The sequence below is a fragment of the Anolis carolinensis genome, chromosome 1 (assembly GCF_035594765.1).
Source record: "Anolis carolinensis isolate JA03-04 chromosome 1, rAnoCar3.1.pri, whole genome shotgun sequence".
In the NCBI taxonomy this organism is placed as follows: Eukaryota; Metazoa; Chordata; class Lepidosauria; order Squamata; family Dactyloidae; genus Anolis; species Anolis carolinensis.
Window position 1 is genome coordinate 357,652,535 of NC_085841.1, and position 26,955 is coordinate 357,679,489.

The 26,955-nt window shown below is 41.3% G+C and overlaps 1 protein-coding gene across 9 annotated transcripts in view; it reads left to right on the forward strand.

The window, feature by feature from the left end:
- c1h14orf39 (chromosome 1 C14orf39 homolog) overlaps positions 1-26,955 on the forward strand; it is a 42,986-nt gene that overhangs the window by 6,466 nt on the left and 9,565 nt on the right. For all 9 annotated transcript variants that reach the window (XM_062968593.1, XM_062968598.1, XM_062968592.1 and 6 more), the window contains exons 2-12: positions 314-398; positions 1,463-1,519; positions 3,107-3,163; positions 5,813-5,939; positions 7,199-7,288; positions 7,621-7,808; positions 9,829-9,871; positions 11,573-11,693; positions 12,359-12,462; positions 13,685-13,824; positions 14,962-15,041. In XM_062968593.1, the coding sequence (XP_062824663.1) occupies positions 1,471-1,519; positions 3,107-3,163; positions 5,813-5,939; positions 7,199-7,288; positions 7,621-7,808; positions 9,829-9,871; positions 11,573-11,693; positions 12,359-12,462; positions 13,685-13,824; positions 14,962-15,041 (999 nt within the window). In that variant the 5' untranslated portion in view covers positions 314-398; positions 1,463-1,470. The remainder of the gene's footprint in view (positions 1-313; positions 399-1,462; positions 1,520-3,106; positions 3,164-5,812; positions 5,940-7,198; positions 7,289-7,620; positions 7,809-9,828; positions 9,872-11,572; positions 11,694-12,358; positions 12,463-13,684; positions 13,825-14,961; positions 15,042-26,955) is intronic.

Below are 26,955 nucleotides of genomic sequence, written 5' to 3' on the forward strand. Positions count from 1 at the left end.
AGAGGGCACACACATATAGGAGATAGCTATATCCATCAAAGTGAGGATACTATATATCTATATATATGTATGCACCTTCCCTCCCACTTTCTGGGCAAAGAGACACAAATGAAAATGTTGCCCCCGAAATTACCAAATGACTAAAGAAGTAACTAAAAGATGAGTTCCCTTAAGACTCCCAGCTGCAAATTAAGACCAACTACTACCCAGGAAGAAAATAGAAATACCTCACTTTGTCTTGTGCCTCAACGTAGAGAGTTTTGATATACAGATGTAAATAATAATAATTGAAGCCTTTTTGTTCTTTTCATAGAATGAAGCTGAATCTCCCAATCCCAATTGTTCAAGGAACTGTGATGATGTAACAATTAAAAAACGACAATACAATTTTATATAAGGTATTCAAATTTCAGTCCCTTCATAGCAATGCACGCCAGAAGAGACTTGCAGTTCCTCAAGTCGCTCTTGACATGAAAAAAATGCACCACTCACATTGTCGAAACACAGACCACTTAACATTTCTTTGTCATTTCATGAACTTTTTAAATTCTATTGGAATCTTTAATCCAACAGAACGAGTAAATATGTTGGTGAAGACTCCAGGTGCAGACATACCTCCTTTGATTACAATTTCTAATTCAAAATCATTTTGCAGTTTTTATGGGAATGGTTGGTGCAGTGAAAATCTTAATGTCAAGATTTTAAAGTTGACACATTGATGAATTTTGTAGATATACAGACTTCAGAGATCAACTCTCTAAAACAAGCATGGACAAACTTCATCCCTCCAGGTGTTTTGGACTTTGACTCCTACAATGCCTAACAGCAGATAGACTGTTAGGAATTGTGAGAGTTGAAGCCCAAAACATCTGGAGAGCTGAAGTTTGACCATGCCTGCAAAATGCTCATACTTTTAGTGCTGGAAACTTTGCGTCACATTTAGTTTGCACCCAAAGAAAATTTGTCATTCTAAGCAGTCATCATTTTGACTGCTTATCATGTTGATGAAGTATGTAAGCATTAATGAATGGAGGCATAGAAGATCAAAGTACAGTAAACTTCTGTTAAAATAGAGTTATTATGTAATTAAGATAATACAAGCATTAGAAAATGTGTTTTAGATGCTTTGGTGTTTATTAGCTGTAAATAGCTCCTAAAAGGATTCAGCTAGTGATACGGTTCAATTAAAACCATAGTGGATGATTTTGCATCAATACTTCATTCTACTAACGTGGTATTAGTTTTTTCCCTTTGCATGTTAAATTTCACAGACATACCATGTGGAAATTAATGTCTGTGCTATCATAGCCTGGATTACTTGTGCAGTGGCTTTTCAAGAAGATAGCATTTCTTTATACAGTATAAACATTACATGAACATTACATGGACATTACATGAATTACTGATTATATAATTGTGAGTTTATGTTTTTCCTAATACCTTTAAAATTCTCCTAATCTAGGTAACAGAATGAATGACCTTATCATAAATGACCTGGACCAGCTGCTCCTACAGTTTGGTATGTAGCAGTGTTTCAACTTTCACCATGTAACACATTCATTATTTTCATGCCTTCAGTTTCAAAATGTTCTGATCATCTTTATTAATTAAAATATCTCTTCTTGTTGTATGCTTTCAAATGGTTCCCAAGTTGTCGTGACCCTTAAGTGAACCTGCCATCGGGTTTGTTTAGATTTGTTAAGAGCGGGTTTGGTTTTGCCTTCTTCTCAGGGTGAGAGAAAGATCCCTAGAGTCCTAACAAATCACTACCAGATCCTTTCTGATCTTAGAAGACAAGCAGAGTTTGCAATGGTTATTATTTGGATGGGAGACCACCAACTAATACCAGGTGTTGTGTGCCTGAGAAAATCCTATGAAATGAATGGAGTCACCATAAGTCAACAGACAAATGGAAGGCACAAACACATAAAATATTCCCTTCCTGCTCTATATCACAAGTTCTCAGGGTGGTGTACAGTATAAAGAGGTTAAAGCAATTCACGCCAATAAAAATAATTTAAATGAATAGTTAAAACAGGTTTAAAAGCTTAGAGTAGTTTAAAACAATGTGCAAAGCGTTTTGAAGTAAATCAGGCTGAATGGCTATAATAAATAGTTTTAATAAACTTTGCATCTAAAGGAGGGCATTGCTGATTTCTATCAGCTTCACTGTAGGTCCCTCATATACTTCTATGTGACAGGAGTATACATTACCTGAAAACTTGGTTACCAGTTTTATGTATACATAATGAAGGGGAGCGTATAGCCTTCCAAACATTGTTAAACAGCAACAGTCATCAGTCATAGCTAGCATAGCCAATGGTAACAAATATGGGAGTTGTAATCTGGCAGTATCTGGAAAGCCACACATTTCTGATCCACACAGAAATGATTTCCCCTTCAATAACCAAATGTCTGAAAAGTACTTTTGCCCATGAGGAGAACTGAAGGTAAAGCTAGCCTACACATTACATGCAAATGCATTCAATGAGATCCCTATAATGACTTCTAGGTAACTTTTAGGTGAATGAGCCCTGGCAGTGTGGATTTTTTTTTCAGGAAAGGGTGGCAGCAGTGACTTAATTCTCTCACTGGCTGTGAATATACACCTGTAGATAAACATCTCTCCATCTGAATGATATGAAAGAGAGGGGAGAATAACACATTCAGCACAGTATGTGGGACACTGGAAGACTAGGGTTTGGATCTGTGCTGGGCCATGAAAACTCATTGGATGACCCTGGGCAGGTCACTCTCAACCTCAGAAGAAGGCAAGAGTAAGTCATTTACTAACAAATTCTGTCAAGAAAACTCCTTAGGGTCATCATGCATCTGCAGTGTTCTGAGCACACAACAGTACGGTAGCAGCAGTGACAGAGAGCTGTGGCTAACACTTTCTTTGTGTTTTCTGCAGCAAACTGACAAAACTATTCCTCTGGAAATTCTCTAGTGCAGATAGGCTATACATGACCTATCTGAATACAGCAAAAATTGGAATAAAATTAATATCCAAATGGCAGGAACTCTTAAAATGCAAATTGATGTTCATATTTAATATCTGATATGTAGTAACACCAAAACAAACGTATATACATTTATGCTTCAGTTTTTCAGCTTGAGCAAGCATCTTATGCCAAGGAACATGAGAAACAACAAATACAAAGTGAGTAGCCTTTGTTAATGTGCATCAAGCATACAGTATGATAGCTTAAAGCAATACTATACATTAGGTAATTTCTATTTTGATAGCAACGTGGATCTCATAAGCGTATCACATTCTGCTTTGGCTGAGTTACTTCACAATAGTTCATTATCTCTAGTAGTTGCTGTACGAAGAGGTCATTCCACTGCTGGCATGCAGCTATAATGGTTTGTCCAGAGCCAATTCACACATATAGGTCAGAAACATACTACATGGTGATATAAATATGAAACAGTTGCTCAGATGTACTCATCCAGAACTGTTTCATATTCATGATCTCTACTTAGTAATGACTGTGATACTATTGCTGTGATTGTAACTCCTGCTTACGCCTACTTCACCAAGAATTAGCCACATGGAGATAAGAAGATTCATTCTGTCGGTAACTGAAGCATAGATGAATGTTTCCTTCAGGTCTGAGGTGGAGGTAGGGATGAGGGGTGGGCCATGAGAGGTTATTTGGTTTATATTTAACTACGGGATGTCTATAGAACCAAAATGATCCTGCTGAAATTCACAGTATTCTTCTCATAGTTATCTTGGAGGTTGCATCCATAGTGCCATACTTCTTCTAATACACTGCATTGATGGCCACACATTTTCCATTCCCAAATTCAGATCATTTTTTCTGCTTCTCCTCAGCCCCCCCCCCCCCAAGCACACAAATAAATAGAATGGTGGTGGAGCCAAGTAGTTTGCTTCCCTGTACTCAGGGCTATTTGACACATTGGAAAGCAACAAAGCCATGTTTTATCTATTGAATGCACACTTGCTTAGACACCTCAGCTAGACCCAGCTGCCTGATAAAAGCAGTTCTGTGGTACACATTTTCAAATGTTAAAGTATATATTTCACATAATCATATGTAACTTTACTTCTACCGGTGTTGTTACCAACAATGGCAGTCTGCAGTCTTGAATGGAGGATGAAAAGGCTATTAAACTGGTTTAGGATGTTTTATTCTCCACATGAGAAAAAATTGTCATCCATTTCATGCCCCATGAAGACCCTCGCTGTTAACCCCTAGTTAAGCCCTTTTTAGTTAGAGGGATTAATATTTTATGTAATTTCTGAGGGGGAGGTCAGTCTAGACAGCCTCTTGGTATTTGAAGCCTCCGTCGCCCTGCCCCTTTAAAAATCCCCTCAGGGGTGGAGCCTCAGGCATGGCACTTCTGGTTCTTGACGAGTCAGCCTTTTCCATGAATGGAAGCTGAAGAGAGGAAAACCAGAAGGTCTACAAATAGCACATCCAGTCGGAGCTGTATTCAAGTCCAGTCAGAGTTAAATATTGAGACCATCTTAGAGACAGTTGAACACCATACAAGAAAGAAACAATAAGAAGAAAAGATTCAATAGCCTCAGTTTGCAGAACTGTGTTTATCTCTCAAACACTTTACCTCTTCTCATAAAGACTTTGTGGTGAGACTTAGGAGGAAAGAAAGTCTAAAATTCTTGTCAGTTAATAAATTATTGTTTGATTCAACTATATAGTTTCCAGTCTGTTCCCTGCACAGCCAGTTCACCTTCCAAGTAGTTAAGATAGCGTGGGAGCAGAGCATTCCCCATATATTTTCCCTCATTGTTGCAAAAGCAGAACAGCATCTTAGTTTGCCCCTTCTGTTTTCAAAGCATTACATACTAAGCACATTTGCATCCTGGGCAAGCTGGGCAAGGATGCTTCAGATTGTGCCTTGAAGAGTTTTAATATCACCACCCCTTGCTAGTGTATTTGTCTCAGAATTGGCATATCCCATGGCTGAATGGCTTCTTCGCTACAAACAAAACATAGTGCATTGAAAGCATATTGTGAAGGTGTTTACAAATAAAGAGACATCCAGCCCTACACCCAAAATCTATATATATAAAAGAGTGATGGCATCACAGCAACCCACAAAACAACAAAACTACAGGCCCCCCAACCTCGAAATTTGACAACACAACCCATCATCCACGCCTCTAGGTTGATACAACAAAAAGAAAAGAAAAATAAAGTCCTAATTTGAGAGAGAGGAATAATTGCTTTTATCCAATGGCTGCCAGTTAGAAGGCTAAGCTCCTCCAACTTGGTCTCCTAGCAACCCAATAAAAAAATAAATAAAAAACACTAAAAATTAATACAATAAAATACTATAATAACAGGAAATAACTAAAAATAATACAAGAAAATAATAAAATATAATAAATAAAAATATAACTTACAATAAAATTAATAAAAAATGCAAATAACGTCAAATAAAAATTACACAACAATTTTTAACCAATACCACCACCACTTTGCCACAGCAACGCGTGGCCGGGCACAGCTAGTACATTATAATTGATTCTCATACTCTCAAACTGTTCTCAGGGCCTTCATTGTGATTTCAAGTTGGTATAAAACTGTCTTGTTACACAAGAGTTTGGATCCACTTTAAATCCACTTTAGAGAGGGGTCTTTAAACAGCTCAGCCAGACAGGTCCTGGGCCTCACCAAACTACAAACGCCAGAATTCTGCAGCAGGCAGAAACCAGATTTAAAGTGGATAAATGCTCAAGTGTTATGAGGTTTTTGAGATAAGCAAATACATTTGACCTGTTTCATACATGGAATTTTGAAAAAACTCTTTTCAGTGTATTCAGCAAGTATTCTAGGGAAGAAAGGAGAAATCTGTCAGCTACAAGGAGACATTCACAAAAATGATGAGCTGATTATTAATCTGCGCAAACAACATGGAAGCAATAAGGAGAGCTGTGAAACGTAAGAACATCATGGAAGCTTCCATGTTTCTGAAATTTCAACTAGCTATAATACTTTTTGTATAATTAATCATCCTAATTTATTGTAGCCATATAAAAACAAGCATAATTGTTCTTGTTTAACTGAAAATGTTTATTCCACTCTTCAAACAAAAGTCTCAGAATGTCTTATGATTATTATTGCTTGCATTCAGTCTTACAAGCTGAAAGGCATGAAACAAAAATAAAACATGACTGGAAAGAAAGGCAGAAGCAGAGATTTCTGCTGGATATACGCTGCCAGTTTCAGAATGTAGGTTAACTGTTTTTGATTATATGACTTTACGCCGAAATAAAATCAAATTCAATGCAGTTAATCCGCATTCAGAAACTGAATTATAAATCAGTGTAGATGGGGCCCCAGACTCTGGCATGAGTTCTTCATTAACAGAGTTCAAATATTGATTAGTTTGGAATAGAAACAATTCAAAGGAAAAGAGAGAAGAAAAGTAGCTGGTCTCACAGCTGAGTTTATGGATTGATCTTTTCTTTTTTGCTGCAACCTGATAGATATTGTTGCCAGGTGACAGTTGATAGAGAAATAAGCCTGATGATTTTAGTTTCTAGTTTGGTTCTGCTTCCCTTCATGCATTCACTGCAGCCTGAGGAATTATTATGCTACAGATGGAAGAAAATAATATTTAGCATTATCCAGGAGTTCAAATGCTTCCAAAACTATCCTCAGTGAAGTGAAACAGCTCTCTGAAGCAGGTCAGACAGCAGTATCACTATTTTCCATATTGCATAAGATAGGGAAGGGGGAAACAGAGAGTTGCCTAAAGCATCTGGAACAGTACATCTGAGATGTAAATTAACTACTTACGTTACTGAGTTGTGTAACCTTATAGCATTATTTCTCTTGAAGTATTTTCATATTCACTAGATCCTTATGACTGCAAATAAATAATTATGGTACACTTCCTCAGCATATGCCAATACTGAATGTTATACCAATTATAAGATATATCCCACTGAAATAAATCTGGAAAAAATCTTTTAATTGCAATTAAGGCTTACAAATGCAAAAATTAGTCAGAGATGTACCCAAGGCTTTTGCCTGAAAAAGTTCATCATCATAATGAAGAGAGGCTAGCGAAAAACCTGTTTTCACAAGATGGGACTTATCTGTTATGCTTATATCTTGGTTACTTTTTATGATGTGTATAAAATGTCCTCTTTCAATAAAATGTATTTAACATGGTTTGAAACTTGTTGCCGTAGCTGGAAACCAGCATATATGATTCTGAAAACACATGAAGAATACTTGCAGAAGGAACTTCAGAATAATCAAGAAATAACAGAAAAAGACAAGTATGAAAGAACCTTTAATAGCTATATTAGAACAATTGCACATAACTTATTACTTATAACCATTCTATGCATTACCTAGGGGCATGTGAAAACTATGTTTCAGAAAATAAGAATATACATTTCTATGTAAATGTATAGTTGGTGTGCCACAGCATTTAATCGGCTAAATGGAGCATCTTACATGCTGCCTCTTAACAGTAATGTAATACAAAAGTACAAGCGCTTTTATATATTCCTAATGAAGGAATCCAGCATATTGTATTAGAAGAAGTTATTTTTGAAAAGATAATTAATTGGCATCTAAAGGTAACTGCATTTCCTTGTTTTAAAAGAAAAATGTACCAAGATTATATGCATCAGTATCAAGAGACTTTCCAGCACCACCAAGAAAAATATGCACAAACTGCAATTGCTCAGGAATATTATCAAGAAAAAAAGGAATGTGAAGAAATCCAAAGCCGAGTTCTCAAACAGTCTGAATTATTTAAACAGAAAGAAACTCAGCTAAAGGATCTTAAAGGTGACAGCATAATCCCTGTCTTGTCATTAAATTAAATTAAATTAAATTAAATATATGAATCTAGAACACAATTAAAGGTTAATTCAACATGATGTGTTAAGTCCTCTAAAGGTAATGCTCAGTCTAGATATTTCACCTGCAGCTCATATAATAATTGTGAAAAGCTGTGATACAGTCCACGCCTGATCCTGTGATCTCCAATTCCTGTTTTTTCAACCAAGTTAAGGTGTCTTCAGGCTAGCAGAGATTTTTATAAATTCATTAACATAACATTTGGTCAATAAGCTTAATGGCTAGAAGTGCAAATGTACCCACCAGTGTAAAAAGTGAACCAACTGAATTCATTCTTGAAAATGTATCATCTGGCCATGGTAACTCATGCCTTAATTATATCTCGTCCAGACTACAGTTATTATGCTTTCAACTACTAATACTTTGCATTGCGCAAACTTTGAAAGGTATTCAGAAATTCCAGATTATTATAATCCAGACAGTTTATTAGATCTAGTTACAAGAACTAGCTGTTTCAGCATCTTCACAGGATTGTTTTGGCATTATATAAAGATAATGCCAGAACAAAGGGCAAACTGAAGTTGATTGTGACAATGAGCTCTGAAAGGGAGCTCATTGTCACAATCCCTTATGATAGCATGTCACAATATCCCTTATGGTAGCATGTTTTACCCTTATGATAGCATGTCTCAAACAGCAACAACAGGTATAATCAAGACACAGACTACATTTTATGAAAATACCTACACTAATTTGAAGTCAACAATATGTGCTCTTTTTATAGGGGTGGATAAAAGGCCAGTTACAAAAGAAATCATTGGTCAACTTACTGAATGCACTTGTGTTTTAATCTACATGTGTACTGTAAACATTTATTGAATACATAAGACTAAGTCATTAAAGTTTGTTGTATAAATAGTGATTAATATATTCATTTAATGTGAGAAAGTTGGAAAGTTCCGTTGGCAACTCATCCATTGGATTGCAGTGTCACAGATGACAGAAAGCCTGCAGGTTCTGGTGGCAATGTTTCAAGATCTGAAGCACTGGCTTTCCTCTGGCTAGGATTGATGAATAAATCTGTTGAAGCTTGAGATTCTTGACAGAATCATTTTACACTACCCAAAGAGTTTGTTTGTTTGTTTGTTTTGCAACAAAGTACACTTTGCCTTTTAAATTTACAGGATGTCAAGCTCATTTTCATTGAGGGCCACATCCGCTTTATGGTTGCCTTCAAAGGCCAGTTGAACCCTTGGACAAAGAATCTGTAAATACAGAGGGACAACTCTTTTTTTTTTTTTACACAGTGGCTGATGGGCTTTACTTCTTACCTAATTTGGGTCATCAGATGTTATTGAACAACAACTCCCATCACATCTGCCATGTGGACTGGGGATAATGGAAATTGCAACCCAACTGCACTTGTGGCTTTGAGGTTGGGCAAAAGTTAAAGGATATTTTGACATCAGACATATTCACAAGCCTTGAAACTAAATTCAAACCACTGACTAAACAGAACAAACTGCAACCTTCCACATGTTACCATATTACATTTTCCATCTGTTTTTGTCATGATGTCTCATGAGGAATACAGAAGTTTAATCTAGCATCTGGGGGGCCACTAAAAATGACATGGTGGGCTGTGTGTTTGATATGTGTGCTCTAAGTGTAAAACACTCTGTATGTTTTATAAATGAAAATGGCTGAACATAAATACAAATGAGATAATGAATATGGAAATGGATATAATTTCTATGTTTAAAGAAAAGGCTAAATTTCAAAGCAAGCAAAGAATGGTACAAGAACGCAGGTGAGATCTGAAGATCAGAAAAGAGCTTTTTTATATCCCTGCATTCAATTTACCTGACATCATCACTGATGAGGACAATAGATACATTGCCTCTATTGACTGTTTACTTTTTTGTACTGTATGCATGCCATCTCTCTGAGAATAGTTTTTATCCCAAATGCATACCCAAGATTAATTTATGGATATTGTCTTTTTCAGATCCTGGTCAGTTTCAGTCACTTTCATCCTGGGCTTTACAGATGTATCCATACATTCAATTTATGCACTGCATTTTTAGGAGGAATCGTTATATAGACCTTTACAAAATTTAGATGGTTTTATTGTTATCACAGTTTCAAGGTGTTATTTCAATTGAATTATACAGATGGCTACATTATCTTTTGGCTCTTGGAAAATCACTGAACTGTGGGGTATCTTACTATTGTAATCAGTGTAATGAACAAATAAGAAGTATCAGCTTAAAACAGATCTCTTTAGTTGAATCTTAACTATTATGAGACTATTATTTGTTTTAAATGATAGCAAACATTTGTTTTGAATTACACATAATGCTAAAGTAGTGATTTATTTTTTTATTTTCTAAAAAAAATAGACAGTGTGTTCATGCTGACCATTGGCATGGCATAGGATACAATAAAATCAGAATAAATATAATGTATATAGACTGCACATAAAACAAAACATTTCAGGCTATTTATTATTTTAAATGTTATTCATGTAAATTTTATTCTAGGTATAAAAACAGAGTAGAGGCTTATCTTGCCATAAACAATTATACAACCAAAATTTTGTATTAGATCTATATTCAGTGTTTCAGTCACAGAAGTTTAATCTTCAGGTCAGTTGAAATACTAGGATCTGAGTTGTTTGGATGCTGAATTCACACAGCTCAGCACACATGTGATAGGGTACTAAGAATCATAGAAGGGGCCTTATGGGCCATTAGGCCCAACCTCCTGCTCAGTGCAGGTTCTCCAGATAGAGCATCCCCAGCAGATAGTTGTCCAGTCTCTTTTAGGGAAAAACAGAGAAGGAAATGCTACCACCACTCTAGGCAATAGGTTCTATTGCTGAACTTTTCTCACTGTCAAGAAATTCCTTATAATGTTTCATTGAAATCTTACCCTTCTGTATCTTAAACCCGTTAGATCTAGTTCTACTCTCAGAAAGTAGTTCTAGATCTAATGCTTTCAGGTGTTCTCAGTGGTAACCTGTTTGTGATAGCCCCAGAGGTGATCATATTTTGCCCCATAATCTTCTAATAGCAAGACTGAACAAGACCAGGCTCTTCAACCTCTCCTCATGTTGTTCTCCATATCTTATCCTCATTAAATTTCTCTGAACCCATTTCAACTCATCTATATCTTTAAAATAAAGTGCTCAGAGCAGAACACAGCACTCCAGACGATGCCTGAGGCTCTTCTTTCCCCCCATTATGTATATTGAACAGATCTCATTCTGAAGCTTCAAGCACTATTATTTTTATTTACTTAAAACATTTATATTCCACCCTTCTCATCCCGAAGGGGACTCGGCAGAGCATAACATATATACGGCAAACATTCAAGGCCGGAACATAAAATAAACAATAAATATACATAAACACTAATATCAGTTATCTTCATATTAAAACAATTTTTTAAAACCACCACTATGTACAGTTTAGTGTCTTCCAAAGGTGGGTTATAGCATATCATATACATTGGTTTTGAGACTGATAGAAATTATTTAGGCAGCACCATTCACCACAAACACTCCGAATCTGAGGGTCAAAAAGGGTACCAAAATTGAGGAGCACAACCATGTGATTCAGTTCATTGATTTCAGTGGTTTAAATTAAAGTAAGCAGTTGGCAGTTGTGTGTGGGACTCTGAATCCATTTTAGTTTTTTCATGACTTTATCATACATGTTTTATTGATCCCTTGATGTAAGAAACTTAAGCGCTTCTTTGAGGCAGAACACAAAAGAAACTCTTAAACATGCAATGGATCTCAGGAGGCAATCACATCAACTAGACAAAACAACAGAAGAGTTAGAGAAGAAAATGAATTATACTAAACAGGTAAAAGTCTGTTATTAAGTTCAATGTTAAGTTACAATTTGTGCAAAAATGCTAGTATATAACACCACAGTTGCTAATGGTATATTGGACATGGAGAATATATTAAGGTTCTTTCTGGACTGTTTTCCCCATGTTCTTGCTTTGTATCACTGCTGTTATTTAACTACTCTAATATCACATTATCTTAAGTCAACGTGTAATTTCCAGTTGAATTGATCATGCAGTGAGGGTGTTTCTAAAGACATACATCAGACTATATACTATCCATGATCTCTCACTGCACTCATATTGAGCAATCTGTCTCCTTGTGCTCTTCCCAAACCCACTCCCAAATGGGGTTCTAGAAAGAGGACTGGGGAAAGAGAATTGTTTAGTGTTTCCACATCAGATTGATCCTGGTTTAGTGGGTCAATGTAGATCTGCCCTAATTCACTTTATGATGGAAAGATACAAGTCCTAGAATTACCTTAGTTGATTGAAAATATAATATTGCCTCCCGTTTGGAATACATTTCCAAAAAAGTTTTAAGGGGGCCATCAAAGTGGGCCTTAAAATCTACAGGGTATCATTTACAATACAATATAACACAATACATTAAAATACAGAAATAACTTGAAAACCCTTAAAAATGGATAAAATGATCATATTACTTTGTATCATTTTAGCAACTGTTAAAGATTACAGAGATTCAAAAGAATCTTGAAAACCAAAAGCATCCTGAAGTGACTGCAGAAAAAAATCTAGAAGCAAGGAGGGACCCTAACGAAAGGTAGTGTTTTCAAGTCAATTTTATGTCACATGGCAAAATGTTACGAACAAAATGCTAATATCCATTTAAAAACTTTTCAACAAACATACACAACAAATCTATGCCAACTTGTACCCATTTAATTGTTGAGACTTTCATCCCATAATTAAGAAGCTTGGTGATCTTGCTACATACTTACTCCAAAAACACGAGTGAGGGGAAACAGCCATTAGTCTACTCTAGTTTTCTGCTATAGATATAGAACAGTGGTTCTCAGCCTGTGGGCTTCCCACCTCCCACATCAAGCTGTGAGAAGAGGTGGGTAACAAATAAATGTGTTATCATTACTGAGATATGATGAAAATATTATTGTGATCCCACTAACTTCTTATCTTAAACAACTTCTACCTTACTATCCAATGTTTTATCTTTAAACCTGCACACATTATAAATTATAGAAATTGTTCCTGTTCTTTTATAAAATGCTAATTGACTTTATCATGCGAGATAAATGATCAATTTCTGCCAGTTGTAGAACTTTTATTGAGGGTAGTTCTTTATTTTTCCATTTTTTAGATAAAGTAATCTTGCTGCTATAATCATATAATGTAATACCTTTAAATTAATGTTTTATGTTTGTTCATTTGGAAGTCTGAATAAAAATAAAGTTTGATCTAGCTGGATTTTGATCATAAATATCTCCTGTATCAGATGTTGTATCAGTCTACAATATTATTTTGCTTTATTGCATGTCCACCGTGTGTGGTAAAAAGTACCTTAATTTGTTTCACATTTCCAACATAGATGTTTAGTGTCCTTATATATCTTCGGCAGTGTGACTACAGCCAGGCATCATCTTTTAATAATTATGTAAAATATCTATTTAAGTTCAAAACTCAAAATATCTTTTAACCAGCTTGTAGGACTTTTGAATGATGATCTTTCTTCTAGTTTCAATTTTAAAAGGTTTCAGGGAGTCAGAAGGTTATTAAAACATCTTTTCATATTTGATTTGATAACTGTTAAATCTGCTATTATTTCCATTCTAATATTTCTCACATTTGCTAGGCTTAGTAGCATCCAGACAGCATATTGTGTGGAGTGCTAGTTTAGGCATAGATGGCACATTTTCTTAAGCCTGTCTTCAACTCAGTCAACCATGACTTCTAACATTTCCATCTCTCTCTGTCTCCCATCATGTTTATTTTTTGCTTTCATTCTAGTGCTTGCTTTTTTGTTTCAGCTTATTCATAAAAACTCATAACCTGTTAAATGTGAAACAGCAGACAAACACATCATTGAATCTCCCTGTAATTTCTCTGAAATTAATCCAAAATGTACCAACTCTCAAGTCACCGTTTCCACAGAGAGAAAAAGAGACAGGTAATAGATCAACTTGGATCTTTGGGGGACAGGGAGAAATACTGATTTGTTGATATCATGTACCTTTAAATTGATATTTGATTGGCTATCTCATGAAAATGACGGGATCTAGCAGCAATATAGAGAGTTGCCACAGGCGAAAGGGACTCTCCACTTCAGAAAGTGCTTCACACATTTGGATGATGTTGGGCATAACAATAGAGAGAACAGGTATAGCATGCTCTCCCTTCTAAGGTATTCACTTTATTCATGCTTTAGAATGGGTGAGCATGGCTTTACTATCAGGATCTTGGATTAGAGAATATAGGACAGACTCAGCAGAACACAACAACTTCAAGCTATATAGGGAAACCAGCTCAACAATACAATAAGAGTTTTGAAAATGAAAAAATAGTGGAATAATTATTGGTATCCATATCATGCCCTGCTTAGCAATGGAAAGGAGAAGATATATTAAATTTACTAAGTCACACAAAGTGCAGGGACAAGGCCCTCATGTTCCCATAACCATATGCTCTTTATAGCTTTTCAGTTAAAAATGTGGGTGGGTGAGAAGGTCAAAGTAACCTGATTTCTGAAATATTAAATTTATTCTGTGATTAATATTAAGTGCAGTAATAGTATTTATTTGATATATATTTATTAACTACTATCAGATGCTTAGTCTGATGAAATAAGACAGTATAGTACAATAAAATATTTTAAAATACGTTGAAGTACAGACAGGATCTTTTTCTTTTGTTGTGGCATCACCTTGACAATCCACAGTAGATGTTTTTCTTAAAGGGACTGGAGAATATATGTATGCAGGTGTTTTTAAAGCGTGGGGTAGAATAATAGAAACTGATATTTGGAACATGAAGATATAGAAGCATGTCATGTTCAAACACATCTCAAATCTGATATTTCAGAGTTTTTCCTATATTGGTTTACCCCACTTGTTTGAAGCAATCATCTATGTTTATTTAGAAATTGATACATTTGTTCTGGCATTTGGTAGCTACATGCTGACTATACCTTTTGATTATGTTTTTGCTGTTTATATACATTTAATGTCAGTTTTCTGTTCTTCTGTATGATAATACAGCTAAACAAGGTAGAGCTAATGATTTCTTCATTTGCTGTGATAAAACGTAGGTGTGAAAGAAAACAGAAATCTTGCAGGCAATTCAAAAGTGACCAGTATGTATTTTAACCACGAAGAAAATGAAAAACAGGTACTCAGCTAATATAACTGCCCTCATAGTTACTTCATGCTGGTGAACAAAGAAAGGGTGATCAAGAAGAGTCACAAGTTCATTTTGAGTAGAATTGGTGAAAGAAGCAAAGCAGAGTGGGATTTTTTTTGGTTGAAATTGATAATTTTTCTGATTTTCTTGGATTGTTTTTTGAACGGGGGTAGACTTTTTGACAAGGCATGCTTTCTGGTTCTGGAGACATGCTCTGTTACATAGCGAGTGACTATTGCTAGCTGAGGAAATGATGGGGAAAGGACAGATTGCTTACCTGTAACTGTAGTCACCTGTGCCCTCACACAGGTCTTGTGCCATACTGACAGTACCATATTGGACAAGGCAACCATGGTTTGCCATTCTACAGGTAGATTTATATGACTTTATGTTCCCAACCATCTCACATAGAATCATAGAATCATAGAATAGTAGAGTTGGAAGAGACCACATGGGCCATCTAGTCCAACCCCCTGCTAAGAAGCAGGAAATCGCATTCAAAGCACCCCCGACAGATGGCCATCCAGCCTCTGCTTAAAAGCCTCCAAGGAAGGAGCCTCCACCACGGCCCCGGGGAGAGAGTTCCACTGTCGAACAGCTCTCACAGTGAGGAAGTTCTTCCTGATGTTCAGGTGGAATCTCCTTTCCTGTAGTTTGAAGCCATTGTTCCGTGTCCTAGTCTGCAGGGCAGCAGAAAACAAGCTTGCTCCCTCTTCCCTATGACTTCCCTTCACGTATTTGTACATGGCTATCATGTCTCCTCTCAGCCTTCTCTTCTGCAGGCTAAACATGCCCAGCTCTTTAAGCCGCTCCTCATAGGGCTTGTTCTCCAGACCCTTAATCATTTTAGTCGCCCTCCTCTGGACGCTTTCCAGCTTGTCAACATCTCCCTTCAACTGTGGTGCCCAAAATTGGACACAGTATTCCAGGTGTGGTCTGACCAAGGCAGAATAGAGGGGGAGCATAACTTCCCTGGATCTAGACGCTATTCCCCTATTGATGCAGGCCAGAATCCCATTGGCTTTTTTAGCAGCCGCATCACATTGTTGGCTCATGTTTAACTTGTTGTCCACGAGGACTCCAAGGTCTTTTTCGCACACACTGCTGTCAAGCCAGGCGTCCCCCATTCTGTATCTTTGATTTCCATTTTTTCTGCCGAAGTGAAGTATCTTGCATTTGTCCCTGTTGAAATTCATTTTGTTAGTTTTGGCCCATCTCTCTAGTCTGTCAAGATCGTTTTGAATTCTGCTCCTGTCTTCTGGAGTGTTAGCTATCCCTCCCAGTTTTGTGTCATCTGCAAACTTGATGATCGTGCCTTCTAACCCTTCATCTAAGTCGTTAATAAAGATGTTGAACAGAACCGGGCCCAGGACGGAGCCCTGCGGCACTCCACTTGTCACTTCTTTCCATGATGAAGACGACGCATTGGTGAGCACCCTTTGGGTTCGTTCGCTTAGCCAATTACAGATCCACCTAACCGTAGTTTTGTCTAGCCCACATTTTACTAGTTTGTTTGCCAGAAGGTCGTGGGGGACTTTGTCGAAGGCCTTACTGAAATCCAGGTACGCTACATCCACAGCATTCCCTGTATCGACCCAACTCGTAACTCTATCGAAAAAAGAGATCAGATTACTCTGGCATGACTTGTTTTTGGTAAATCCGTGTTGACTATTAGCAATGACCGCATTTGTTTCTAAGTGTTCGCAGACCACTTCCTTAATGATCTTTTCCAGAATTTTGCCTGGTATTGATGTGAGGCTGACCGGACGGTCATTGTTTGGGTCGTTCTTTTTTCCCTTCTTGAAGATAGGGACCACATTCGCCCTCCTCCAATCTGCTGGGACTTCTCCCGTTCTCCAAGAACTCTCGAAGATAATTGCCAGTGGTTCTGAAATAACTTCCGCTAGTTCCTTCAGTACTCTTGGGTGTAGCTGATCTGGCCCTGGGGACTTGAATTCGTTTAGAGAGCCCAAGTGTTCCTGGACAACTTGTTTCCCTATTTGGGGTTGGATTTCCCCCAATCCTTCGTCCATTCCGTGTTGCTGAGGTTGAAGATGGCTTTCTTTTTCTGAGAAGACTGAGGCAAAGAAGGCATTAAGTAGTTCTGCCTTTTCCCTGTCCCCTGTCGCCATCACACCATCTTCTCCTTGCAATGGCCCTATCGCCTCCTTTTTCTTCCTTTTTCTACCAACGTAAGCAAAAAAGCCTTTTTTGTTGTTTTTTATGTCCCTGGCAAGCCTGAGCTCATTTTGCGCTTTAGCCTTGCGAACCTTTTCCCTACAGGTGTTGGCTATACGTTTGAATTCTTCTTTGGTGATTTCTCCCCTTTTCCACTTCTTGTGCATGTCACTTTTGAGCTTTAGCTCAGTTAGAAGTTCTTTGGACATCCATTCTGGCTTCTTTGCACTTGTCTTATTTTTCTTCTTTGTTGGCACTGTTTGCATTTGCGCCTTGAGTATTTCACTTTTGAAAAACTCCCATCCATCCTTAACTCCCTTGTTTTTTAATATCGGCGTCCATGGAATGGCACTCAGTAATTCCTTCATTTTTTGGAAGTCAGCTCTCTTAAAGTCCAGAATGCGTGTTTGACTTGTCTTAGTTTCAGCATTCCTTTGTATTGCAAACTGCAGGAGCACATGGTCACTTGCCCCTAAGGATCCAACCACTTCAACTGTATTGATCAGGTCTTCCACATTTGTTAAGATTAGATCAAGAGTTGCTGATCCCCTTGTTGCCTCTTCTACCTTCTGGACCATAAAATTATCTGCAAGGCAAGTGAGGAATTTGTTGGACTTTGTACTCTTGGCTGAGTTTGTTTTCCAGCAGATATCGGGATAATTGAAATCGCCCATGACTACTATATCTCTTCTTTGTGCCTGTTTGGTCAGCTGTTGACAGAAGGCTTCATCAAGTCCTTCATCCTGACTCGGAGGTCTGTAGTAGACACCCACGACAAGATCTTTTTGAGTCCCGGTTCCCTTGATTCTTATCCAGATGCTTTCAAGCTGGTTTCCCGGATTACAGTCTTGCATTTCTTCTGCAACGTAACTGTTTTTGACATATAAAGCTACTCCCCCTCCTCTCCCCTTTGTTCTATTTCTGTGAAAGAGGTTATAGCCCTCAATGGTTAAATTCCAGTGATGGGAGTCATCCCACTGTCACGACCCAGGCTGCAGAGCACCAATAACCATACACAGAGGCCAGAATCTATCTAATATCTTTATTGAAGGAATATATAAAGTTAATAAAACAAGTGTAGAAAATAGTTCAGAATTAGACCTTTCAGGAAAGGTCAGAATTAGTCCAAAAAAGCAATGTCCAATAAGAAATATTAAGGTCCAAAGTTGTAATCCAATAACCGAAACACTCACTTTGCCAAGCAAAGTGAGGGGAGATGACAAGGTCCTTTAGTCCATGAAACTTGAGCGAGGCTAGGAAATAACTTGATACTTGAAACAAGGCTTGAACGTGGAACAAGGTAACTAAGAACAAGAACAAGGTCCGTGGAATAACTTGATAAATCCGTGGAACAAGGCAAGGATTGATCCTGGGAAACAAGGCAAAGTCCGTAGATAAACAAAGGCTGGGAAGCAAGGCGAAGGCTGGATAGCAAGGCAAGGCTTGAGCAGGAGCGAGGCTTGAACCGGAGCGCGCTGTCCAGACACAACTCGCTCCGTAGGCTGACGAATTGACTCCGCCAAGTTACTACGCGGGTAAAACACCTAAATAGAGTCTAGCTTTCCCGCCGAAGCAGTTCTCTGGGAATCAGAACCGAAAGTTAACTCTGAGACCAGATGTGAGACTCCCCAAAGATTCTCACGAGAAGCAGTCTTAACTGGCCACATTCTTAGCTGCAATCCTCGCACTCCTGCGCGAAGCTGAATCCAAACTTCTCTGTTGTTTACAAAACTCCCGGCGCAAGAATACGGGAGAAGTAGGCTCTGGGCTTGTTTGACATACTTCTGGGAGACAACTTTCTTGCAGGTGCAAGGTTCCCAGATCTGCCTGGGAAAGATCTGGCTGAGAGGAATCCAGTTCAGACTGGGAAGGTAAAAAACCCAAGTTTTCATCTTCATCAGGAATTACAATGTCCTGAGCAGGACTACAAGGCCTATGGGTCATCACACTATCCCCCTCCTCAAGGCCCCTCCCAAACTGGGGCCCTCTCCCCGAGGCGCGAGGTCGTGGTTTGGTGGGATAGGTCTGATGAAAGCGACGGGTTAGATCAGGAGCATGGACTGTGGAGGCGTCTTCCCAAGAGCGTTCCTCAGGGCCAAAACCCACCCAGTCAATGAGATATTGTAGGCGGCGGCGGTGAAAGCGAGAATCCAAAATGTCCTCAACCTCGAACTCCTCCTCCCCATTCATCAAAACAGGAGGGGGGGCCGGTTGGTCTGTATCAGGTCGCACACCATCCGCCGGAAGGAGCAGGGAACGGTGAAACACTGGGTGAATGCGCATTGAACGCGGAAGTTGGAGTTTGAAAGTCACGGGGTTTAATTGCGCCACCACTGGATAGGGACCAATGAAACGGGCATCTAACTTCCGGCAAGGGCGGTGGGAGGGCAGAAAGCGAGTGGACAGGAAAACCCGATCTCCTACCTTGATTTCGGGGCCCGGCTGGCGATGTTTGTCAGCGTGGCGTTTATAGTCCTCCTTGGCTTGATCCAGTTGCTGGAGCAAAAGTTGTTGCACCGCTGTGAGTTCCTGCAGCCAATCCTCTGCTGCGGGAACCTCTGAAGTTTCAATGACAGGGGGGAAGAAACGTGGATGGAAGCCGTAGTTTGCAAAGAACGGCGTTTCTTTTGTAGAAGCTTGAACTCCATTGTTGTAGGCAAACTCAGACAGTGGTAACAGAGAAGCCCAATTGTCCTGTTGATAGTTTACATAACAGCGAAGGTACTGCTCCAAAGTGGCATTGGTGCGCTCCGTTTGCCCATCTGTTTGGGGATGATGAGCTGAAGATAAGCGAGAGTCTATGCCCAATAGTTTTTGTAGTGCCTTCCAAAAACGAGAGGTGAATTGAGATCCACGGTCTGTGACTAAACTCTTGGGCAATCCATGTAGTCTGAAAACATGTTGAAGAAATAGATCCGCAGTTTCCTTGGCCGTGGGGAGGCCTTCGCAGGGAATGAAATGGGCTAACTTGGTGAATAGGTCCACCACCACTAAGATCGTGGTGAATCCACAGGAAGGTGGTAGGTCAGTGATGAAATCCGCGGAAATTATTTCCCATGGGCGAGATGGGGTAGGAAGGGGGTGTAAAAGCCCTGAGGGCTTCTCCCTTCGTATCTTGGAGCGCTGGCATACTGGGCAGGTGTTGACATATTTTTCCACATCCTTGCGGATCTTGGGCCACCAAAAATCCCTTAGGATCAAATGCATAGTTTTAAATAGTCCGAAGTGTCCTGCTGGTTTGCAGTCATGACACAGACGAAGCGCTTTTTCCCTGCCCGGTCCGGGTGGGATATAAACATGATTTCTATAGCAGAGCAGCCCATCTTTAAGCGAAAAGGGAAAATGCAGACCTTGGCGAAGTTGGTCCTGCGCCCAGGCATCTGCTTGCTGACTAGCCCTGATTTCTTGAGCACAGATGGGTCCTGGAGTAGGGGAAGTTGAACCAATGGGAATGGATTTGGTGTTCCCCACCGTGAGCGTGGCAAAGTTCTCAGGTTGTAGCAGTTGGGATTCAAAGGTCTCCTTGCGTCCTGCAGCGTATTCCGGTTTACGTGACAGGGCGTCTGCTTGCTTGGTTTGGGCTGGGGTCACATAATGGATCTGGAAGTTGAAACGTTCAAAGAATAAAGCCCAACGTTGCTGCCTCTGATTTAGTTTGCGGGCAGTTCTTAGATGTTCTAGATTACGATGATCAGTGTGGACTTCAATGGGAAATTTGGCCCCTTCTAGCCAATGTCTCCAAGTTTCAAAGGCTGCCTTTATGGCCAGTAGTTCTTTTTCCCAAATGGTGTAATTCCTCTCTGGTGTGGTTAGTTGACGAGAATAAAAGGCACAGGGGTGGAGGTGATCTCCCACCGGTTGTAAGAGTACAGCCCCAATTGCCACATCAGAGGCGTCCGCTTGCACCACAAAAGGGGTTCCAGGATTTGGGTGCTGTAGAATTGGCTGGGAGGTGAATAGTTTCTTTAGTTGCTGGAACCCTTTCTCTGCTTGATCAGTCCAGCGGAAAGGCTGCTTTCCACGGATGCAGCTAGTGATGGGGTCGGACCAGCGGGCAAAATCTGGAATGAACTTGCGGTAGTAGTTCGCGAACCCCAAGAAACGCTGCACCTCTTTCTTGTTAGTTGGCGCCCGCCATTCCAATACTGCTGAAACTTTGGCTGGATCCATGGAAAGCCCTAGAGGCGAGATGCGGTAACCAAGGAAATCTACCTCTTGTAGATCAAAAGCGCATTTTTCCAGCTTGGCATAAAGTCCGTGATCCCGCAATCGTTGTAACACCATTTTGACGTGGTTCTCATGTTCTGATTGTGATCTGGAAAACACCAAAAAATCGTCCAGGTAGATTATCAAGAACCTGTCTAGATAGTCCTGAAAAATGTCATTGACAAAATGCTGGAACGTTGCGGGGGCTCCGCATAAACCGAAATTCATAACTCGGGACTCAAATAATCCGAATTTGGTCTGGAAGGCGGTCTTCCACTCGTCCCCTTCCCTGATGCGAACTAAGTTGTAAGCCCCCCGAAGATCCAGCTTGGTGTAAACCTTGGCTCCTCGAAGCCGATCCAGTAGATCCGAGATTAAGGGCAGGGGATAGCTGTTCCGCTTGGTGATATTGTTCAATGCTCTGTAGTCCACCACCAAGCGTAGTTCCCCTGACTTCTTCTTCACAAACATCACTGGGGAGGCGGCTGGGGATTGAGAGGGTCTGATGAATCCCTTGCGAAGGTTTGTCTCTAGGAATTCCCTGAGAGCTTCTTGCTCTGGTTCAGTCAGGGAGTAGAGATGCCCTCGCGGGATCGGGGCCCCCTCCACCAAGTCAATGGCACAGTCATAAGGTCTATGTGGGGGTAATTTTTCGGCTTCTTTCTCATTGAATACATCCCAATACTCGGAGTACTTCTTTGGCAAGGTGATGATGGGCTCGGTGTCTGTGGCATGGCATACCTTGGCTACGAGGCAATGGTTTTGGCAATACGGTGAAGCAAACTGCAGTTCTCTGTTGGACCAGGAGATGTTAGGGTCGTGGAGAGTCAGCCATGGAATTCCCAAAATCACAGGGAAATGGGGAACCTCGGTAACAAAAAAGGAAATCTCTTCCATATGTTCCCTTATCCACATCCTGGTGGGTTCCGACCACTGACTTACGGGGCCCGTCTTGAGGGGACGACCGTCTATGGCTTGCACCACACGGGCATTCTTGAAATCATGATATTGTAATCCCAGAGAGTCGGCATACTCTCTATCGATGAAATTGTTGGTAGCTCCAGAGTCTATCATGGCGTGGATCATGACGGGTCCCCTTTTTGCTGACCATAATGTGACCACGAGAAGGAACAGGACCCCGGTTGGCGGCTCTTGGATGGATTTTTTGACCGGGTTGGCGAGCCTCTCTACACCCGGTCGTTGGCTTCCCCCGCCGGCTGTGTGCCAGTCGGCTCAGACGCCTTCGTCTCCGTGGAGGACGCCGCCGCAAGACGGGCGGCAGGCTTCCCTTTGGCTGGGCACTCTCTGGCGAAGTGGCCCCCGTTCCCGCAGTACCAGCAGAGGTTTAAGCGTTGACGACGGGCCTTCTCGGCGGCATCTAGTCTGGGACGCACATTGCCCAACTGCATCGGCACCTCCTCGCCTCCTCTGGGGTATGGGGTTGGCGGTGGGGGTCTCCACACCGGACGTGGCTGAACGCTGGCGGGAACGGGGGGTTTTGCCCCGGCTCTACTGCCCTGGCCTCGAACCCACTGTTTCCTGTTGGCAATCATGACTTCAGCCCGTAAACATTGATCAATGAGTGCCTCGAGGGTCTGGGGAGGATCCACCTTGGAGATTTCTTCCAGCATTTCAATGTTGAGACCCTCCCGGAATTGTCCCCTGAGGGCTACATCGTTCCAGCCGGTGTTGTGGGCCAGCACTCGGAACTCGGCTATATACTGAGACATAGGTCTGTCTCCTTGGAAAAGGCGACGGAGTTTGTGACCGGCTGCCTCCAAATTGTCCTCGATTCCCCAAGTCTCCTTGAGGTGGTCCAAGAAGTGTTGCGCTGATCTTAGGTGTGGAGAGGCTTGGTCGAACAGTGCCGTCGCCCAGCTGGCCGCTGGCCCGTCTAGAAGACTGTAAACCCATGCCACTTTGATGTCTTCTTGGGGAAACTCGGCAGCACGGGCCTCCAGATAAGCTTGACATTGGCGACGGAAGACATGAACCTTAGAAGCTTCTCCAGTAAACTTGGTTGGCAACGCCATGGCCGGAAGACGAACTCCGCGTTCCTTCAAACCCCTTATTTCTCCATCCTGTGCATTGAGCTTATCACGGATTCGGTCCACCTCTTCCTTGTCGATGGTGTAGGTAATCGGCTGGCCGCTCGGCCCAGGTACGACTCCGGTAGACATTCTGGCCGAGGTTAATTGGTGCTTAGGGTGGCGGAGTCAAACTGTCACGACCCAGGCTGCAGAGCACCAATAACCATACACAGAGGCCAGAATCTATCTAATATCTTTATTGAAGGAATATATAAAGTTAATAAAACAAGTGTAGAAAATAGTTCAGAATTAGACCTTTCAGGAAAGGTCAGAATTAGTCCAAAAAAGCAATGTCCAATAAGAAATATTAAGGTCCAAAGTTGTAATCCAATAACCGAAACACTCACTTTGCCAAGCAAAGTGAGGGGAGATGACAAGGTCCTTTAGTCCATGAAACTTGAGCGAGGCTAGGAAATAACTTGATACTTGAAACAAGGCTTGAACGTGGAACAAGGTAACTAAGAACAAGAACAAGGTCCGTGGAATAACTTGATAAATCCGTGGAACAAGGCAAGGATTGATCCTGGGAAACAAGGCAAAGTCCGTAGATAAACAAAGGCTGGGAAGCAAGGCGAAGGCTGGATAGCAAGGCAAGGCTTGAGCAGGAGCGAGGCTTGAACCGGAGCGCGCTGTCCAGACACAACTCGCTCCGTAGGCTGACGAATTGACTCCGCCAAGTTACTACGCGGGTAAAACACCTAAATAGAGTCTAGCTTTCCCGCCGAAGCAGTTCTCTGGGAATCAGAACCGAAAGTTAACTCTGAGACCAGATGTGAGACTCCCCAAAGATTCTCACGAGAAGCAGTCTTAATTGGCCACATTCTTAGCTGCAATCCTCGCACTCCTGCGCGAAGCTGAATCCAAACTTCTCTGTTGTTTACAAAACTCCCGGCGCAAGAATACGGGAGAAGTAGGCTCTGGGCTTGTTTGACATACTTCTGGGAGACAACTTTCTTGCAGGTGCAAGGTTCCCAGATCTGCCTGGGAAAGATCTGGCTGAGAGGAATCCAGTTCAGACTGGGAAGGTAAAAAACCCAAGTTTTCATCTTCATCAGGAATTACAATGTCCTGAGCAGGACTACAAGGCCTATGGGTCATCACACCCACCAGGTTTCAGTGATGCCTATGACATATGTGTGGTGCTGTGCTAGGAGTTGGAGTTCGTCTTGCTTATTTCCCATGCTCTGAGCATTAGTGTAAAGACATGTAAGCCCCTGTGACCTCCCCTCGAACTGTTTATTTGGGATTATTGTGCTCTCTGTACTTGGTCCTTGCTGTGTTTGTGCAGCCCTCCGTTTAGCCTTTCGGCGGTTCCCTGTGGTCGTGGGTAATATAGTGTTCGCCAGGCTGTTGTTCCCCTCCCCCAGTGGATCTAGTTTAAAGTGCGCCTGATGAGGTTTGTGAGTCTGTGTGCAAAAAGATGTTTTCCTACTTGTGTGAGATGCACCCCATCGCTTGCCAGTAGTCCATCCTCTTGGAAGAGTAGACCATGGTCAAGGAAGCCAAAATGCTCCTCTTGACACCATTTTCTGAGCCAGTTATTGACCTGTACTATTTTTCCAGCCCTTGTAGAGCCGTGTCCTACAACAGGGAGGAGGGATGAAAAGATCACATGTACATTATACAGTTTTAGCTTTGTTCCCAGAGCTCGAAAATCATTTGTGATCTTTTGAAAAGTATGCCTAGCAGTGTCATTGGTACCTACATGAATCAACATAAGGTGGGGAGGGTGATGGGGCTTTAGGGGCCTGCTGAGCCTCTGAGTGATATGGTGTATTTTTGCCCCCGGGAGGCAGCATGTTTCTCGAGCCATCCCATCTGGTCTGGAAATGATGGCTTCCGTTCCTCTAAGGAGGGAGTCACCTACTACCAAGACCTGTTTCCTTTGAGGATTGACAGGGTCCCTTTTGTGCAAGACAGTGTGTATGTCCCCTGAAGAGTGTTCCTGTTGAAGTGAATCATGTAGGTGTAAAGTGTTGTCCTCCTCCTCAACATCCCCAGTGCATTCATCAATGACAATCCATTGAGATACATCCGAGAGCCCATTACTCTCCCAAGGATGTTCCTGTTGCTCCTGATCTATGATTGGGGATGGAGCATTTGCATGATTACATAAGTGTGACTGTGGTGATGCACTGTCCCCGTCAGGGCTATCCCCTGCGCATTGATCCAGGGTGGTCCACTGAGTGGTATCTAAGAAACTGTGGTCCTCCACAAGATGTGTTTCCTGATTGTATGTTAATGATGTAAGAATTTCAAATCTGTTGTGTAAATGCAGTTGAGCAGAGGAGTTCTGCGGAGGCTGCCTGGTCCTGCGTCTCCTTCTATGGGTGACCTCCTTCCAAGCCTGAGGGTTGTCTACCTTTGAGTTGATCTCCCCATAAGGTTCCTGATCATGGTCTTGGTGGTGTTGGTGTGATGCAGGCTGCAGATATACAGCAGCGTGTTGTGCAGTGTCCAAGAAGAGCTCGAGTATCTCACTCTTGATACTTTCACATTATAGTTAACCAAATGGAGAATTATTTCATGTTTTCACCTTAAATCAAAGAAGTCTTTTTAGCCTCTCATAAGGATTCTACAAGTTTTGTAGATTCCACTCCTTTACGGCATTGAGATCTGTATTGTCTTCTCTGCCTTCAGTATCTACAGTCCTATTGTTGTGACTGCGCCTTCGGGGATTATGGTTGATGGTGATGGAATTCGAAGAGGAAGAAAAAACCCTCGTGATGAAGGTTCACTGGAGGAGTTGCGCAGGAAGCGACTTAGAGAGCTATATGGGGGATCTTCTGAGGAAGATTCAGATGGGGAGATGGATGCTGAGGAACAGGTGGTGGCTGGGGAAGCGGGCACTGAATGGGCACAGCCACCGGAGATGTCTGGGGATTTGGGGCCTATGGATACTTCTGAACCTGGGGTTTCTGCAGGAGCGGATCCCAATTGGAATGCTTGGAGAAGGGAGGATGGTTCTTTAAGTGTTCATGGGGCTAAGTGTGGGCAGGATGATTGGGACTCCGACGAATTGCTAGGTACTCCAGATCCACGAGCTCTAGCTGTGTGGAGTTCAGACTCTGAGTAGATTTGGGACACCTGGTGTTTGGGTGTGAGTGTTTGGTCACCCAGGAGGAAGGGGAATAAAATGGGAATGTTTGGCCACTGCACTTTGCGTGTGGCAAGGTGTTGCTGAGGCGCCATTGGGATCTCTGTGTTTCCATGAAGACTGGACTTGGACTATGATTTGAATCTGCTGATATCACCTAGCTTGGCTCTCGCTGTGTCTTATCGTGGAGCTGTTTTGGATGACTGCACCCTCTTCGGACTTTGGATTGAATTTGACCTGGCTTCTGTCTACACCCTCTGACTGACGGCTACTCCCGGCTTCTGACTATTGGTTTGTCTTTCGGAATTTCTGCTGCTTCCTGACCTGACCT